This window comes from Crinia signifera, chromosome 2 (genome assembly GCF_055691185.1).
Source record: "Crinia signifera chromosome 2, ASM5569118v1, whole genome shotgun sequence".
NCBI classification, from domain to species: Eukaryota; Metazoa; Chordata; class Amphibia; order Anura; family Myobatrachidae; genus Crinia; species Crinia signifera.
In genome coordinates, this window is record NC_139218.1 from 194,525,181 (window position 1) to 194,544,976 (window position 19,796).

Sequence of the window (19,796 nt, forward strand, 5' to 3'; positions counted from 1 at the left end):
TTGAACAGCCAATCACAGCGATCGCCGACGGGGGGCAGGCATCGCCGCCCCCCCTGGGCATGCAGGGACATGTCTGCTGTCAGGGACAGCAGACATGTTTAAACTGTCACCGCGTCTATAGACGCGGTGACAGTTTAAAGTCATGACGTATATATACGTCATGTGTCGGGAAGTACATCCCGGCCATGACGTATACAGATAGCGCCGGGCTTGTCTTTGCTGGGGATGGCGGAGGACTCGCCACCCGCCATCCCCCGCCCCGCGCCATCTGTATGTCGGAAGGGGACGCGCGTGCACGAGGTGCACGCGCGTCCCGTTCCGACGGTGCTTTTGCCCGGGTCCCCGCCGGCTTCCCCGGGTCCCCGCCGGTCCACACCGCCCCCCCGCAGCCCCCCGCAGCCCTGCCCGTCTCCCTGAAGCTGGAGACGGGCAGGACTGCACCCGCCGCGCCGCCTCGCCGCCCGGCTATTGAGACGCTCGTGCGTGGGAGACGCACGAGCGTCTCATTCAGCCAGAGCGCCAGATTGCTGGCGGATCGCCAGGGACACGGTCCTGGCGCTCCGCCAGCAATAATAAGGCCAGCTCCATCTGTATATACGTCAAATGTCGGGAAGGGGTTAATATATACTACTGGAGCAACAAATCATATACTGTAAGTTTTAAAGGTCATTAGATTTTTTTCTTTGCGGATTAAAAATAAACCTTGTTTCTGCCAAAAAAATACTCTGAAATTAGATATATGTAATGGATATTCTAAAGCATAAGCAAATGCCACTGTATGTCACACAATCAAACATTATGAATGTCACCCCATGTTATGCAAGAAAGACAAACATTCTTTCTGGATAGTTATTGTAGCAAGTCCCCAAAAAATAGCTGTGCCAGAATAATGTGGAACGGTAGTGTTTCCAAATCTGGTCATCCCAACAGTGCATGTTTTCCACATTTCATCTCAGAATCACAATGCAAACTGCAACAATCAGTGCCACCAAAAAATTGTTTTAAAATGTAAACTGGGTGTGGTAAGATTATCAGGTTGACCTGAAAATATCGACATTCATTATGTCTACAAGGATGTTGACATTTGACAATGCACTAATGCAGTGGTTCCCAAACTGTGTGCCGTGGCACCCTGGGGTGCCTCAGGACACTTGCAGGGGTGCCCCGAGTTTGTGGTCAAGGACCAAATCAAATTATTTATGGTCAATGGAATATTCAGAACTAGTGCTGGTGGCTTCCAATCACAAAATATGTGGACAAACAGAATAAAATCCTGTCTTTCATAACATAACCGAACCTAAGAATCACATATAAACGCAATTTCTTAAATTTGTGACCTAGGGGTGCCGTAAAAAAATTATAGGGTGCCATGATTCTAAAAAGTTTGGGAACCACCGCACCTTTACATTTGCCACCCCCCCCCCCCCCCCCCCCGCACATGGTTTTGACCATTTGAGAAGGATTTTGCCTTTACGGGTGAACCAGAATAAGGGCCATAGATAGCATCCTGAGGACTAGGGTTGGTTAATACTACCTTCTGGGTAGCTGTCACAGAGTAAGCGATCTGAAAAGTCTGAGTGTCAATCTTGTTATAATAAAAGAAATCTCACAAAAAAACAAAATCAGTGTTATTAACCCAAAATAAAGAATTGCTTATTACATTAAAGGTTATCAATATAATATTTACAAGTATTTTTAATGTCAGCAAATAGAGAAGCAATGCATTCAACGTAATGAAAACGGCTAACATTACTGGCAGAAACGGTCTCATAAATAAAGTAGCACCCATTGGGACCTAGGTCTTGCTAGAACTCCACAAACTAATGCTGGGTACACACCAGAACGACCATGATCATGAGACAATCAGAAAACAATCATATGATGGTTGCACAATCTTGTTGGACCATACGATCTGCACACGATCTGTACTCAATCTAATGTAGATAAGGAATCTTTGGTGCAACAGGTAAAATCTCCAAAGCAACCAAAGGACCAGCGGGAACGCGCATCGGATCGGAATTGCACTGAAAACATGCCAAATTCTTCTTTTTTTTTTTTTTTTTTTATTATCGGTCAAAATCGCATCAAAATTGGGAGAATTGAGCCCAAATCGTTCTGGTGTGTACCCAGCATAACACGAAAGCAGAATATATGGGCAGAAATACCTCACTCATTAACCATGTCTTCCTCTCATAATTATTCACTATTGGGCTAATTCAATAAGCCCTGCAGATTCAGATTTTCAGGAGCACTTAAACAGTGGTCGTGTTACGACCGCAGTCTATGTTGCATTTTATTGATAAGGCGCAACATGTGAATTTATATACATGTAATAGTTTATACCAATCTATCTTGTTGTCTGTTTTTGGTCCCATAGAGTGCTATCAGCCATTGTGGAGCATTATAGTTAATAATTTAATTATCTTTTAAGGGTGGGAGGGGGGATGGGGCTTTAATCAAGGTAGATGTAATGTAGTTTCCAATTTCTACTATTACTATGCGATTGTCTTGCACCCTTCCCTAAATTTGCTTTTTTTGCTATGTTTTAGGAAAGTCCCTACCTTGGTGTAGGACCCCACAGCGAGAAGAAACCGAGGTACTCTTTACTTAGCACGGCGCCCACGATTTTGATCGTGGGCATCGCAGGTAAAAAAATCGCGGGCATCGCGGCCATTGAATGCACTAAAAATCGTGACCGACGCGATGCTCGCGATTTCCCATAGGGATCAATGTTAAATTTCTCAATTGACCCGATTTTACTGTTCAATGCCTCAATGGACCCGATTTTTCCATAGGAAACAATGTTAAATGGCCCACAGAGGCCAAATAGCCACCCTGAAGTGTGAAATGGCCCCCACAATTGTTAACGCCACCCCACGATCAATGTCAACTGAAGCGTGGCGAGCGCAGCGAGCCCGCGAGGGGCGGCGGTACGCGTCCTACGACCTTTTCATACCCCCACTATCCACGTCGACGTGGAGTTGAGAATAGAATAGTGTGGCGAGCGCAGCGAGCCACCGAGCCCGATGCGTGGCGAGCGCAGCGAGCCCCGCGAGGGGACGCGGATACCTTCACAGGTAAATGCGTCCCTTCGCGGGCTTCACAGGTATCCGCGTCCGCTCGCCACGCTTCGGGCTCGGTGGCTCGCTGCGCTCGCCACACTATTCTATTCTCAACTCCACGCCGACGTGGATAGTGGGGGTATGAAAAGGTCGTAGGACGCGTACCGCCGCCGCTCGCCACGCTTCGGGTTCACGTTGATCGTGGGGTGGCGTTAACAATTGTGGGGGCCATTTCACACTTTAGGGTGCCTATTTGGCCTCTGTGGGCCATTTAACATTGTTTCCTATGGAAAAATCGGGTCAATTGAGGCATTGAACAGAAAAATCGGGTCAATTGAGAAATTTAACATTGATCCCTATGGGAAATCGCGGGCATCGCGTCGCACCCGATTTTTAAGTGCATTCAATGCCCGCGATGGGCGCCGTGCTAGGTAAAGAGTACCGAAACCGACAATATATAATCCAATTATTCCTAATACAGGTAAAGTCAATGAAAATATGTGGTGATTTATCAGGTAATTCAGTTTGCAATTACCATAGGAAATAAAATTGAACAATCTGCTTTTCATTTTAAGTAGTGTGGGAAGGTTCTGGAATATTTCATTTGATGTCGCTTGTTATGTAACTGTTGACCAATGCAAAAAAAACCAAATAAATCCTTCAATCTATTTCAAATTCAGAATTTGCAGTAACCATATAAACCTAGGTCCTGATGTATTTTAACCCTTTAAGTGCAAACTTTGCTGTGAGAGATGTGCAAAATACCTGCTAAGATTGCCAGGGCCGAAGTCGAGGAATTTGAATCACTTTAGTTATTGCTGAGAAATGATCTAAAGTCAATTAATGGCAGTTTTTTTAAACAATGTGCCATAAAAAGAACAGTCACTGTGAGCGACTCCGGCATTTTTAGCGGATATTTTGCATAGCTCTCACAGCAACGTTGCCACTCAAAGGGTTAACCAGTATATTGACCAATGGGCCTAATTTAGCATGCAGTGCTAGTTAGTGAATAAGCAGTTGCCTGTGATCAAAAAGACATTGCCCAGAAAAAAAAAAAAATAGACTCCCCTTGCAATATTGTGAATGCATCGTAAATATGGAGGCATTTGCAGATCCATTTGCAAAAACCGAACCATTGAACAGTTTTTCCATCTGTCTAATCTACTAAGGAACCAGGCTTGCTCACATCTGCATTTCCACAAACACTCCCAGAAAAACACAATGTTTTCTCCCCTAAACATTGGTATTCCATCAATCAAACTGCAAATTCTATGCGTACAGATATTTATTACCAATTGCTGCCACGCACGCACAAAACTAGCAGTATGCACACGTAGTCCTTCAATAATGGCACAGAATGGATTGTGATTTATCTGATTAGCAATCCATGCTGCATTAGGCCTGATATATATCTCGACATGGATTGGAACAGTATATAGGCCACATCGCTCAGTGCGTACCCACAATATGTGTTTCTGGGCATTGCCAGCCAGGGTCTTTCATCTAATGGGCTGACCCTGTTGACGTTAGCATGCAAGTGAACATAAAAAGTAACAAAATATTGTGCAGTTGTACACCAGACCGTGCAGTGTGTAGGGTTGTGCAATATATTGGTCCCCTGATCAGCTGGGACATAAATTGTGCCTAATTCAGGCCTGATCAAAGGGAAAATTTGCTCTCAAAATGGGCAAAACCATGTGCACTGCAGGTGGGGCAAAAGTAACATGCAGAGAGTTGGATTCTTTGGGGTGTGTTTAAACTGAAATCTAAATTGCAGTGTAAGAATAAAGCAGCCAATATTTATCCTGCACAGAAACAAAATAACTCACCCAAATCTATAGGTACTCCTGTGGTACACAGGACATGCAATTTCTTGACACGTCATACCCAGTAACCAGCTGACTTACAAATTGCAGCAACTGTAAAATGACTGGTAGCATTTCACATACACAGATCAGAGTCCAGAGGTGTCATTCAATTAAAAGCTATTACATATTAGGGCTAAAGTCTATGTAATTCTAGTGGCAGGGAAAGTTATGATAGGTTTCCTTTGATGCAGCCACATACTGTAAATAAGCACTTTTGTCTTTTTTGTTGTATTTTTTATTTTAGTACAAGGGCTTTTTTTTTATAATTGCGGCAATAAAAAAAATGATTCACTGAAATACTACTCGCTATAAAAGTTGCAGCAGTTTCTAAAAGACATCTTAATTCCAATGTGCCAGTATTTATTCTAATACTTAAATAATCATTGAAAAACATTGTCATTTTTTTACAGGTTATTAAAAAAATGTAATAAGTTATTTCCTATTTCAGATACTAATTACTTTCTGCAACTGTGAAACCACAGTGTGGTAGAAAATTGAGTTAAGATATAAAAAGATAACAGTTTTGGTACCTACTGTTAAATCCCTTTCTCCAAGTCCACCTGTGGGACACTGCTTGGCTTGTAATGATTGTTTAGGAGCTAGCAATTAATGTTTCCCTTTGTATAATGTAAAAGCTCCTTCCCTTCAATCACTTCCTCAGTTTAAATTTAAAAAGTCCCAAGGATATGTTGAATATAGGCCATTCTCAATTATATTGCAAGGGCACAGAAAACTTATTTTATCCTTTCACTGATTTAATTTGGGGATATGCCTTGGGTGAACACAATATTTTCCATCCAAAAGAAGCATACCTGTACACTAACTCATAACATTTGTAGAACTAGGTTGATCTATGAACGGAGGAGCATGTTCCTGATCTACACAAATGCAAACTGGAAGCTCCTTGCTGCATCGCCCACCACTTGTTTTTCAGTTCCTTGAGATGCTTTTTGAATTGTGGCCCTAAGCCATCTAACTTTAGTCTGCTTAGAGGGCCAACCACCTATCTTACCACCAAAAAGTATAAATAATCAGTGTGCCTTATGCGTATTGGATCCTTTCAAAGTAAATACTTGAAACTCTCCACACAAAAAATTTAATTTATTGTAAATGTATGTATTTTTCTAGCTCTGGGAGCACCACCAAGCACCTTTTAATGACATTAGGTGTATTAGCACCAACCTGTTAAATAAATTAGGTAGTTTGGCTTTAAAAAAACACACCCCCAACTTCTAGCGTCTCTAGCTATACCTATGGGTAACACATCCTGTGCGGCTCCAACAACCTAAATTCTCTCTATATAAACTCTCCACACAACTAAAAACTGACCCTGATCATTCATCTTACTTGATTTACACAGGTATTACAGTTTTGATTAAGATAAAACCCAACACCATCTCAGGATCAAAAAAAAAACAAAGGGCCTTATTCTAGTTCACTCTTTCTGACAAAATCCTTCTTAGATGGACAAAACTATGTGCACTGCAGGTGGGGCAGATGTTACAAAGTGTGTAACACAGCCCTGTCTTATTGAATGACTAAAAATAGGATTTTTACATGATAAACCAAATTCTGAAACTCTTCTACCTGATGATATTGTGAAAAGAAAATATAATATCCCATACATAGGGCGAGATGTATTAAAATACATCGCCGCCCTTCGCGCCCCCCTCCCCCGCCGCGATGCCAGCGCATTTGTACTAACATATGCGGCTGGCATTGCGGTGCGGTGACGGAGCCCCCCCCCGCGATACCTGTACTCTGGTGTGCGGGGGGTCTCAGTCACCTCCCTGCCGCCTGGCTCTCCCCTCACGCCGGGGACAGCTAAGCAGGCTGTCCCCGGCGCCTCCTCCTCCCCCCTGCAGCCGGAAGGATGTCCGGCTGCTTCACTAGGGGGAGGAGGGGTTTACCTTCCTTCAGGAAGGTAAGCCAGAGGGGGGGGGGTCGGCGAGGCGGTGGGTTTGCGGCGGCGAAAAGAAGCCCATAGGCTTCTATAGGGTATCGCCACCCAAAAGGTGGCGATACCCTTCAATGCGGTATAATTTTTGATACATTGGAAAATGCGGTAAAACCGGGGTTTTACCGCATTTTCCGTTTGATACATCTCGCCCATAAAGTTCAAGTCCAATGTCTGCAAAGTTTAAAAAGGTGGCAAAAGAAGTGCTGGCATTACAAGATTTAAGTCCCAAGGCTCTATAGCAGAGATACCAGCATGCCCTGCAACATTTTTAGCATGGTCAAATAGCAAAACTGTAGCAGGGCATGCTGGGATGTGTAGTTCAACAACAGCTGGAGTGCCGAAGGTCCCCCATCCCTGCTCTATAGGATGCACATATACTGCCTGTATGTTGTATGTAATAGGGCCTTAACCTGTGGATCAGAACCAATATTTCCTGAAAATTAATTGGCAAAGCTGATCTCTGTCCTCTACAGGTGCAGTCAGAATTCAACACTATCTGACCTAAATAAAAGATAGAGACCAAGGCAAGGAAAAAGCTGAAAATAATCATTTTGCTTTACCACCATGCAATGTCATTCTACCCGATACTGAGGGGTAACATTACTAACATGAGACCTCTATTGAAGATGGGCTGTTGCCAATAGCAACCAATCAGATTATATCTATTATCTTACAGAATGTTTTAAATAAATAAGTAGAATAGATTGCTATAGCCAACATTCCATCTTTAACAGAACACCCACCTTAGCAAATGTACCCCTGTTGTCTGAAGAAACTCCCTTCCTGACTAATTATTTAGTCTGAATGATTGCATCAGGAAACCTTTCTTCTGTAAGAATATTGGCTTCAAAAGCCATGGCTAATCCAGTGCTACTAAAACCACTGGAATATGGTGTCATTGGTCGATATATGGATCAGACAGTATTTCACCAAAAGCTTCTCATTGAGAAAGTCAGAAAAAAAAGGTACTATTTACCTAGCACGGCGCCCATCGCATGCACTAAAAAACGGGTGCGACGCGATGGCCGCGATTTCCCATAGGGAACAATGTTAAAAGTGTCAATGGACGCGATTTTAGTGTTCAATGCCTCAATGCCCGCAATTTTTCCATAGGAAACAATGTTAAATGGGCCACAGAGCCCAAATAGTCCCCCTGAAGTCTGAAATGGCCCCCACAATTGTTAACGCCACCCCACGATCAACGTGAACCCGAAGCGTGGCGAGCGCAGCGAGCCCGCGAGGGGCGGCGGTACGCGCCCTCCGACCTTTTCATACCCCCACTATCCACGTCGGCGTGGAGTTGAGAATAGAATAGTGTGGCGAGCGCAGCAAGCCCGAAGCGTGGCGAGCGGACGCGGATACCTTCACAGGTAAACGCGTCCCTTCGCGGGCTTCACAGGTGTCCGCTGCGCTCGCCACGCTTCGGGCTCGCAACACTATTCTATTCTCAACTCCACGCCGACGTGGATAGTGGGGGTATGAAAAGGTCATAGGACGCGTACCGCTGCGCTCGCCACGCTTCGGGTTCACGTTGATCGTGGGGTGGCGTTAACAATTGGGGGGGCCATTTCAGACTTCAGGGGGACTATAAGGGCTCTGTGGCCCATTTAATATTGTTTCCTATGGACAAATCGTGGGCATTGAGGCATTGAACACAAAAATCGCGTCCATTGACACTTTTAACATTGATCCCTATGGGAAATCGCGGGCATCGCGTCGCACCCGTTTTTTTAGTGCATGCGATGGCCGCGATTTTTTACCCCCGATGACCGCGATGCCAATCGCGGGCGCCGTGCTAGGTAAAGAGTACCGAAAAAAAATATTAAAGTTAAGTAAATTGTGTTATATCTATAACCCTAAGGGTCAGTTATGTAGTAATGGACAGGATTCACTTCTATTTGTTCACATTTTTACTATTACAGTGGTCATAAATAACTTGACTTGGTCAAGGATAACCATTCCAGGGCTCCCCTGCAAGTCCACCAAGGCACCCCAGGGTGCCACGTCACACTGTTTGGGAACCACTGTAATAAAGACAAGATTTTAGATTCTAATAAATATACATTGTCACCCAAATAATCTGCTCTGCAATAAAAGCTGTGACTTGTATGACTGAATACCTTCCAGCTTAATGCTGCCCATGCAGCTAGATACAATAACTACAGCACATCCAGTCTGAGCCTTCCCGTAAAGAGGCACCACTGGTAACAGGAATACTGTAGCTTTAGATAAGCTATGTCTTATTGACTGGTTATTATTATTTTTTTATGACTAATTTCGCTATGTGTACCAGAAGATAGAAGGAAACCTGTGTGGCACATGAAAATTCTTATGTAGATTTACCGAAAGGTTCTCCAATTAAAATGTGATAACTGGGAAGATAAATTACACAATATAGACTTTCTTCAATTTTTTTGGTTCTAAACCAGTAAGAACCTCCTGATTTTCTACATTCCTAAGGTTTAAAGCCTGACACACAAAAGTCCTGACCAGGTCATCCACACCCTGAACACCAATTACTGCAGCTATTAAAAAGGATCCTAGATCCTGAACGTGTGAATTTCCCTGATGTTCATCAGTGGCAAATCACAGGCCACCTTGCAGGCAGCACAATGAACATGTGGATCCCCATTGGGTAATTTAGCAACTCAATTTTTCTGTCATATGATACAAATGTAAAAAGTACAACGCCAACAAAATAATTATACAGAGCACAATGTTAAGTACTACTGTTACACCTAAACTTTCCCTTACATAAAAAAAAAAACATTTTCCAGGTTTACATGTGAAACTCCAGTCAAAAAACACTGACATGAACAGGTGCAGTGAGGTTACTGCATTCCCAGTTACAATTCACTGGTTGTCAATTAACAGGTGATGACAGCGGTTGTTCCAGGTAATCACATCAAACAGCAGATTAGTTTAGCTGTGGTGTTGCTGTGAAATAAATATTTGCCAAGTTATGGAAAACTTACAGAAAAACACATCAACTAAAGCTGACAAAAAAGAAAAGTTGTCACGCATAGTTGGCACAAGGTCAGGGAACCAACCAGAAACTGAAGGAGAAAAAAATAGGGGCATGCTCATACCATCTTGGCTCTTCCTCCTCAGTGGCTCAAGCATTTTGTACCCACTCCTCTACTCAGCACCTCTTTAGGGTTACCACCACCTGTAATTGGTGTTCCCGGACTATACAATGCCGGGAATAGGCAGCTAGTAGCTGCCTACTCTTGGACATTGTATAGTCCAGGAACTCCACCCCTCCAGGCACAGGTCTTAGTTACTGGACTCTCCCGAGTATCCCGGACAGGTGGTAACACTACACCCCTTATATATTGTCACAATAAATAAAATTGTAATTTCACAAAAATGTTGATTTATCTTACACAAGAACAATATACGGTACCTAGAAGCTGCTTGTTTGCATTTACATGTTTAGCTGAAGACTTAGGGCAGTATTCAATGTCCCTAATCGCGATGTGCAGCGAATGCTGTTTAGGATTCGTTGCACATTGGCCGTGTTCCGGAGAGCTGGAGCCCTCGCTGCCAGCCCTCCCTTACACACTATTCAATGAGGCAGGGGCTCGCTGCCCCTGACGGCGAATGGCAGGGAAAGGGAAGTCTCCCTGCCTGCCCCAGAACGTATGTTGGGGGGGAGGGAGGACCTGGTATTCACTGCTCTCGATCGTGCATATGTAATGATCGGGAGCAGTGAATATATGAATATCTAATGAGCGGCTCTCGATTCCCGGGCCCCCTGCTGGCTGCTATGTGTAAAAAAAAAAAAATATATATATATATATATATATATATATATATATATTTTTATTAAATATATATTCATGTGCTATAAGCACATGAATAAAAATAGCATGTCCCTTCACAGAATAAAATTCCTGATTTTTATTTACACCAAATTTAAAAAAACAACATTATTTTAAAAGTTCACATTCCACTTCACCATGAAAAGATGGCCATTGCTACATGGTGACACACGGCGAAAATCACTTAGAAAGCAATTCGCCATCTTCTCATTGAATACATTCACGGCGAATCACATTGAAAAACCCATTGAAAAACCACAGCGAGTTGCGGAGAGTACGGTGAATTGTCCGTCATTCACTGTTCACCGTCGGCGAAAAGTGCATGTTGAATAGGGTGATTCAATTTCGGACACAAAAAATCACCTTCCAAAGTGAAAATAGCACAAATTCGCCATGAAACATGGCGAATTGGCCTCATTGAATACTGCCCTTAATGTCATGGGTGGATGAAACTACTCAGGAATCAGTGGAGGTGATCTGTAGGAGTTGGAAGCAGACATCTATTTTTAACGGGATCAGAACAAAAGTATTAAATAATAAGTTAGAACTTGTTGGTAAATTACACTAATGTAAATGCTAGCATGTGCACTAGTATGTGCATGGTGGTGTTTTCATCAAGTTAATACTATCAATGTAAAACATGCCTTTAGATGCACACTGCACTTTACTTACTTTGTAGCATTTAATACAGTATGGGGCAAATGTATTAAGCCTTAACAAGAGATAAATGCAAGGGTGATAAAGAGAGATAAACGTCCAGCCAATCACCTGCTAACTGCCATGTTACAGCCTGTGTTTGAAAAAAGTCAGTAAGGAGGTGATTGGCTGGACATTTATCTCTCTTTATCACCCTTGTATTTATCTCTTGCATTTATATCATTGCCAGTAATGAGTCACCATCACTCTGCCTTGCATACTGCATTATTATAGGTATTTGTGCAATTGTATTAAGAATTAAAGTGTTAGAATGTATTAGTGGCTGGGATGGTACCTCTTACCATTTGTTTATCTTAAGGTGCCCACACACTAGAACGATTTTTGGGCCGATTGGCCGATTTTCGATAAATCGGACGATATATATCGGCCGATATTTACCGATAATCGGTCGAAAAATCGGCCGATGCTCGCTCCCGTGGATCTTTTGCTAAATCTTCTGATCTTACGTGCTGCACAAAAGATCAGAAGATTTAACAAAAGATCCATAGGAACGCACACGGGATCTTAAGAAAAATCTTTGGTAAAGATGTGCACTTGCCTGAAATCTTTTGTCCAGATCGGACAAAAGATTTGAAGGCTAATTTATGCGCACATCTTATGATCGCAGATCTCTCTAGTGTGTGGGCACCTTTAGTTTTATTGCTAGTGGGAGAGGGGCTCTGGCTGGGTGGGGTCTCAATCAATTAATTTAGAAACAGCTTTTAGTATTTGTGGAGAATACCAGGCTGACCACAGCTGGGATGACCATTGAAAGCTGACTATTGATATTTTGTCAGATTTTAAAGTAGTAAGATTTTTAAGTAGGGAGAAAACAGTTACATAGATTAAAGTCTGGACTGACTCGACAGAAACTGCCAACCAACTTGACATATTGATATCAAAGTGACTCAGAAAGACAGAAAACAACAGCAACTCAGAAAACCAAGGGACTGCTTTGAGTGAGCTCACTTCATACTCACTACATACTACTCCTGGCTATCTGACTATTCATCCAGAATATCACCATCTCTACAACTGCTAAAACTTTGAATATCACTCTTTATGCTTGTATTTGCACTGTCTGTTTTGGAAATGCCCAGCTGTGTCTCTAATGACTTCACCACTCCTGCTCTTCCATTGATAGAAGGTGTCCCCCAACATTTTATTCTTGGCCCTCTTCTTCTCTATCTCTACACATCGACTCTGGGTGAGCTTATTTGCTCACTTAACTTCCACTATCACATCTATGCTGATAATACTAAAAATCTGCCTCTCCTTTCCTGATCTCTCTCCCTCCATCCTCACTCATATCCCCTACTGCCTCTCTGCTATCTACTCCTGGATGTCCCAGCGCTTTTTTAGACTTATAATATCAAAGACTAAGCTGACCTCTTCCCACCCTCCAGCATAAAACCCGACCATCTCTCATCCTAACCTGTTTATGCCCACTTCTTTCCCTTCTGTGTAACCCCTGTCTGTCTAACTCTCTCCTTTTAGAATGTAAGCTCTCACGAGCAGGGCCCTCTCTCCTCATGTGCCTTTCTTTGAATATATAAACCTCTGCCACCCTGATGATTGCTGCAGTGTCCTGGCCCCTGATGCAACTGTCCATATTAACCATGTACTTGTCATAAACTGTCTTGTACTGTAATTCTTATATGTGTTTTTGCTCATAACTATGCTCTGTAAAGCGCTGCGTAATATGTGTGCGCTATATAAGAAACTGTTAAGGCTTAATACATCTGCCCCTATGTTACATAAAACCAATCCAAACTAATCTATTCACCTGCGTGGCATGGATAGAAGGCTTCAGAGTTCATCTAAGGGCTGAAATTAGAAACTGGGATTTGCATCCTGTTACCATGTGCTGTACTTTAGTGGTTTTCAGTGTGGAACATTAAAATGTCAAGCATAAAACATTAGATTATGCGGAATGCACTTTTAAAATCATTAACAAATGAAAAAAATAAAAATCAAATCTATGTGTTAGAGAAGTGTTGGATATGACATTACTGAAAACTAATGTTGGGTACACACCAGAACGATTTTGGCTCAATTTCCCCAATTTCAACGCGTCTATGGACCAATTGTATATAAAAAAGAGCATGTACATGTAATGGACATGATTTCAATGCGATTCCGATCCGCTGCACATCCCCACCAGTCGTTTGGTCGCTTATGAGATTTTACCCACTGCACCAAAAAAAGATTTGTCATCTACATTGGTTTGTGTGCAGATCATGTACTCCAATCCAATCGTGCAAATATTGTACGATTTCAGATAATCGTTTCACGATCATGGTCGTTCTGGTGTGTACCCTACATTACTGTGAGGCAATTTCAGTAGAATTTAATGCACCAACATCGCCTGACTAGATCCTTCTGTCACGTTTCGTGAAGCACCAGCTGAAGTGTAACGGAGGCTGGGTGCTTTAATATAAGGTTGTTGCATTAACGACAGAAGGGAGTAAAGCAAAGATGAAGTAAAACCTTATTTAATGAAGATACTGCGGTACAGGTTGTAATAATGGCACAATAATAATACTGTAGTTTCTGGTATGATAAAAGTCAATAATATACAATACTTTATTGAAGAAGTTGAAGATGCTTGGCAATTGAAAGGAGTATTGAAGGATTGTTGAAGAATTGGATGAAGACTTGAATAATTGGATGAAGATTGGATGATTGGGAGAATAATTGGATGGTTGAATGAAGATTGGATGATTGGAAGAATAATTGGATGGTTGAATGAAGATTGGAAAATTGGAAGAATAATTGGATGGTTGAATGAAGATTGGATGATTGGAAGAATAATTGGATGGTTGGATAAAGAATTGGAGAATTGAATGAGGATATAATGATGAAGTCCGAATGACCTTGCTGAATAGGATTGTGGCTGCAGAACCAGAAGTAACCGTGGAGAATAACCGTCAGGGGTGAGGAGAAAGATAATACCCCTTTGGGGGGCTAACCTTATCCAGTCCGTTAAGGCGGCAGCAGGTTCCGTGGTACACAGGTATAGCAGTGAGACGATCAGCAGGAATAGAGGATGACTTCACCAGAGGCGCAGGAACTGTAGTGAATGCTACAGACAGCCAGGAGTGAACAATGATGTATAGGGATGGACATCATTGTACTCACTGCCGGTCTTGCCCGGCAAGTCAGTACTTGAATAGTGAGCTGTGCGGCGATTGGACGGCTGTTTGACAGCACTAGGTGGAGCCGCGCAGTATAGGCTGATGGATCCCAAAACATGGCCGCCGCCAGCGGAGGCGACGGAAACCAGCCGGCGGGGATTGTGCGCACATGCGCTGCTGCCGGCGATTCCAGCCAGAGACCAAACCAAACACAGACCTGTCATGGCGGCTCACATCTCACGCCACCCAGACCCTGCACGGCACCGGAGCACACATCACCACTGTCACCTGGTGGTGACAGTGCGAGAGCATGCACACCACCAGCACAAGGAACAGGAGCGGAGGTGAGCGCTGTGGCAGGAAACGCTGACATAAAAGTCTTAGGGCTAGGCACAGCATAGGGGAACTGGGTAGCAGCCATGGTGGTCGTGACACCTTCATTAGATAAAATGGCTATTTAATTTTAAATAACTATATCCACCTCCATATTAAAGTTAGTAATAGCTTTCACTGTTCACTGTAAGAAAATCACAGTGATGTATTTAAATAGCCTAAAAATTCTGATTAACATAATTCTTATTATAGACGAGGACAAAAAGATAAAGCAACAAACTGGTCTGCAATACATGTGTTGCTAATGTGCTAATCAAACAAAAAACATCCCAGCATGCTCAGAGTACATATATAAAAATAATGCACTGAGGGGTAGATTAATTAAGCTCGGTGAAGTGATAATCTGTCTGGTTTTTATCACCGGCCAATCAGCTCCTACCTGTTATTTTTCAAAACAAGCCTGTAACTTCACAGGTAGGAGCTGATTGGCCGGTGATAAAAACCAGACAGTTTATCACTTCACCAAGCTTAATAAATCTACCCCTGAGTTGCCTGTAATTATGGCTAGAGGGTCTGTGAGAGGAGACCTCATTCACTTCTGAAGAACGAGGACTGCAGAAGCACCTTTTCCATACACTTCAATATCCATCCGTGTGCACTGCCTAATGGTCGCTGGTCGCAGGAACATGCTCCTGCGACCAGCGGCTTTCCCCGGCGATCGCTGTGCCGGGAGGTCAGTGCCGGGGAGATCAGCGTTGATCTCCCCAGCCCCGTGCCGCTGCTCCCTCCCTCCTCCCATCAAAGTGACAGCAGCAACGTCTGCTGCTGCTGCGCTCCCCCTCCGCCCCGTAGCAGTGTCTCCTTTTCATCGCTGATGAAAAGGAGACACTGAGCAATATGATTGCTGGGGATATATTGCTAGCAATATATCCCCAGCAATCATATTACCCCGTGTGTACACAGCATTAGATGGACAAAACCATGTGCACTGCAGGTGAGGCAGGTGTTACTTGTGCAGAGATAATTAGATTTGGGTGGGGTTTTACACCTGCCTCACCTGCAGTGCACATGGTTTTGTCCATCTAAGAACTATTTTGTCAGAAAGAGTGAACTAGAATAAGGACCTCAGTTCCCGCTGGAGCCTGCTGAAAAATAGCCCTGGGTATAGTAAAACACACTAACCTGAATCATGTCAGTTGCTCCCATGTATATATATTTCCAATATATGTGCCACCGCGATGGGTAGGTAGTAGGAGGGGATGTTTCCAGTTTATTATCTGCCTTCTCGAGCAATATTTCAATTCAGCAATAACAGGAGAATGTTCTCTCTGCTGTGATAGAGGAGAGAGATAATCTTCTCACTGATTCCACAACCACAGGATACATACTGTACGTGTCCTGTAATGCCATGTACACGCGGTGAGATATTGGCTAATGGCCAATTTTGACTAAGTGATTTTGACTAGATGCACAAGAAGTTTTAGCTAGATGCATTGGAGGTTTTGATGAAGCGATTTTGTCTAAAGGGCGATTTTAGCCCCATTTCTAAGTGATATGACTAGATCGCTTAGAAATGGAGCACAGATCACTCCGTGTGTATAGCCCCGGGCGACAGCAATTTGTTGCCATCAACCACAGGGAAAGACAGTGCTTGCAAATCTCCTGCTAAAATCTCACCGTGTGCCCACCCCTTAAGAACCGCACAGACCTCATCATAATTATTTACAAAGGTCACAATGAGAAAAATGACCCACACCTTCCAAACTATAAAACGACATCTGTCTGGAAATATTGAAAAATAGTAATAATAAACTATCTTCATACATCTGACATATACATAAACAATTTAATTTAAAAAAATTCTCCTACTGCACAGTCACTTATGTCTACATATGAACTACTGTAAAAGCTAGGTACACCTCTAAAGATTTATATGTCCAATATGTCTGGTGGGAACACCAATCTGGCAATGTATAGGGGCATATGACAATCAATCATTTTCTCCCAAACACTGGAGAGCAGACAATGATCAGTCAGACAAATTAATTAAAGGCATTTAACTAATTTATCCAAACAATCGTTTTTGTCTACTTTCGAGCGAATGGTTGATTGACATTTGATCCCATACATTGCCAGCTTTTTGCTCCCACCAGAGAGATTGGACAGATACATCTCTAGGTGTAGTCTGTGGAGAGACAGGATATCTGCCGTTGACTGCACCTTATCAAGCTTCTATGTAGTCAGTCTATAAATAAAGGTATATGCTGTGACCCTACTCACAACAGGTGTATTTACACACACACCACATGACTGTTACACACGCACGCACTGTAAAGGGCTGATACAGGGGGCACTGCTGCACACACATCACTCACACATATATAGGGAGCTATCATATCGTATAACCAATAAGGAGGTATGTGGAAATCGCATGGCAGTACATAGCGTGCGTATAATCTTTTACCAGAACATTTAGCAGGAGCCCGGGGTTGTGCAGCATTCACTCCAAGCAGGCTACACTCGGGCACACCAGCTATGTCATTACAGCTGTTTCTACCATCAGCAATGCACAGAATACATAAAGACATATATGTGGCTGACACATCACGTGTGTGGTTTGGATACATACCTGCATAGTGTCAAATACATGTCAGCAGTGCACCGGGTGGCTCCAGCGCTTACTGTATGCGGTACCTGTCGCTGTCCCCCAGGCTCAGCCCGTAGCCCCTCCCCCTCTTCTTAACCCCGCCCCGCCCTCTCCCGGAAGTGCTGGCTTACCCGGATGGCCGGGCCGCCTCCTCTCTCCCGCCCACCATGGAGGCGTCAGTAACCATGACAGCTCTCCCATGGGTGAGCGGCGGTGGCTGATTGGCTGTGCGGCGGAAGGCGATGTGTGGCCGGAGGCCGGAACACGAGTAGCGGAACACGAGTAGCGGCGTTTACTAGTGGCAGAGAAGACGGCAGCATTGGGAGGCCCCCAGTTCAGACATGCGACAGTAACGCTTCCTAATGCGACAGCTTGATCCGTAGACATCTCGTTGCTGTTAGGTAACATCACAGCCTTCCATAGCGTGAGCCGCCACGCTGTAATATATATAATGTATGATGTTTCTTCGAAGTCCCGAGTAATATTTCTGTGGTGTCATTTAGCTTAGTATATTACTCAAATATTTCACATGAAAAATGGTTAGATTGGTTTGTGACCTGTTTTGTGATGATGAAAATCTAAGCTGTGGTATATGCGTAATTACTACTTTAAAATATTTAGGTTGTTATTTGGTCCAGAGATTTTCAGAATAACGGTGGGTACCAAGCATTGTGACTGGCCTTTATAATTGTTCTTTATAATCCTAAATACCCAAAACAAAAGTACTTCTGGTCACAAAACTACAATTGTCGGCAGTAGTTTGCAGGAGGCCCCCCACCCCACCACAGTGTCCCTCTTTTTTTTAATGCATCGCCACTATGCCAGCGTGTCAATACATAGCCAATATATTGCCGGTGGACCACTGACTGTGCCATCCAACTGCAAAGCCAGTCGTGGGGCTGCCATCTTTTGGGTTGTAGTCATGCAGTGGCTGCATGTGACATCTTACATCCACCACAGCTCCCCAAAGGGTCTGGACACACTTGCATTGTCCAGACTGTGCCCCTGCTACACTCCGTCACTGCCACCACAAATGCAGAGTTGAACCACCCCCCGCGTCATCCCTTTTACTGCAATCACATTGTTAGCAATTACCTTAATTTATGTACTCACACAAACACAGATTGCTGAAAATCAGGTTTAGCAATTTAAAGTAATTTGTTCCTCAAGCCTAATATGCAGCTATGACTCAACACCGGTGCTAAACCATGCAGTAAGTATGGCTGTTGCTGTCTGTGGAAGAGGTTCTGTGGTTTATCTTCCCCCTGGTGTAACTATTCTCCAGTCCATCAATATGTGCCCGTACATTGCTGGTATTTTTCAGTGATTTGCCAATTATTTTTCAAGACACATCAGTGCTACAAATTATGAAGTGTCCCAGTTTAATGCTAGTAATTGTCTATGAATCTGCTGGTCATTGCCATGCACTAGCAAACAGCCCTCATTGAGATACTAATTTACCAATTCCGATCACTTTTTTGATTGGAATCCGTGAACCTCCAATGCAATCATCTGCGAAATGTAGCATTGACCCAATTGATTGCTGATATGTGGGTCCCTAATGGTCACACCATTGTCTCCATGTGTTGCAATAATGCTTTGTGAATGAAGACACAACTGTATGTAAATTATGTTCAGCTTATTTAGAAAACCTATTGACTTTTTATTTTTTTTTACACAAGAAATTGGTAGGAATTTTTAATGTAGGCTTACGGAATGATAAATGCTGGCATTTTTCTATCTCCAGTTACTTTGCATGATGGCCACAACAACAGAGACCTCCACAGAGGAGGGCACCCACAATTCTACCCTTGAACGATGCTTGGAAGTTCTGAAAGCTGCAAAGAGTGATAGTGAGCAGTTTGCAGCTCTACTTCTGGTAAGACTTGATACAGATGTAGTAGAGAAGATTCTAACGTAACCTTTTTATCATTTTGATGCTGTATAGGTGTGTACCCTTCAAGTTCCTGCTTTAATATCACATTACCAACACACTACTTGTTTGCAGTTACAATATGTACATTATCATATTATTGTACAAAATACAGCAGTAGTTCCCAACCTTTTTCATGTTATGACTCCTGCTGTTACACTGTCAATGTGACTATAAATTGAGAATAACGCCAATAGTACCAACAGGGTATTTAATACCCTAGCATCCACTATGATGTGGTGGGAGAATAAAATAGTGCCAAACTCAGCAAGGACACGGTACACTTAGTTGGTGTCCTTAAGTTATTCGGGACAAAACAATCCAGGAAAAACTCAT

The 19,796-nt window shown here is 43.1% G+C and overlaps 2 protein-coding genes across 4 annotated transcripts in view; one reads left to right on the forward strand and one right to left on the reverse strand.

The window, feature by feature from the left end:
• KIAA0319L (KIAA0319 like) overlaps nt 1–17,616 on the reverse strand; it is a 133,544-nt gene extending 115,928 nt beyond the window's left edge. Inside the window, exons 1-2 of one of the 2 annotated variants that reach the window (XM_083173490.1) lie at nt 17,510–17,616; nt 16,063–16,211 (exon numbers count right to left, since the gene is read on the reverse strand). The gene's annotated coding sequence lies outside the window, so the exon portion shown is untranslated. The remainder of the gene's footprint in view (nt 1–16,062; nt 16,212–17,509) is intronic. The other variant, XM_083173491.1, reaches the window with a different exon arrangement.
• A 49-nt stretch (nt 17,617–17,665) lies between these two features.
• The window catches only part of NCDN (neurochondrin), a 39,307-nt gene continuing 37,176 nt past the window's right edge, over nt 17,666–19,796 (forward strand). Inside the window, exons 1-2 of one of the 2 annotated variants that reach the window (XM_083173493.1) lie at nt 17,666–17,928; nt 19,275–19,406. In XM_083173493.1, the coding sequence (XP_083029619.1) occupies nt 19,284–19,406 (123 nt within the window). In that variant the 5' untranslated portion in view covers nt 17,666–17,928; nt 19,275–19,283. The remainder of the gene's footprint in view (nt 17,929–19,274; nt 19,407–19,796) is intronic. The other variant, XM_083173492.1, reaches the window with a different exon arrangement.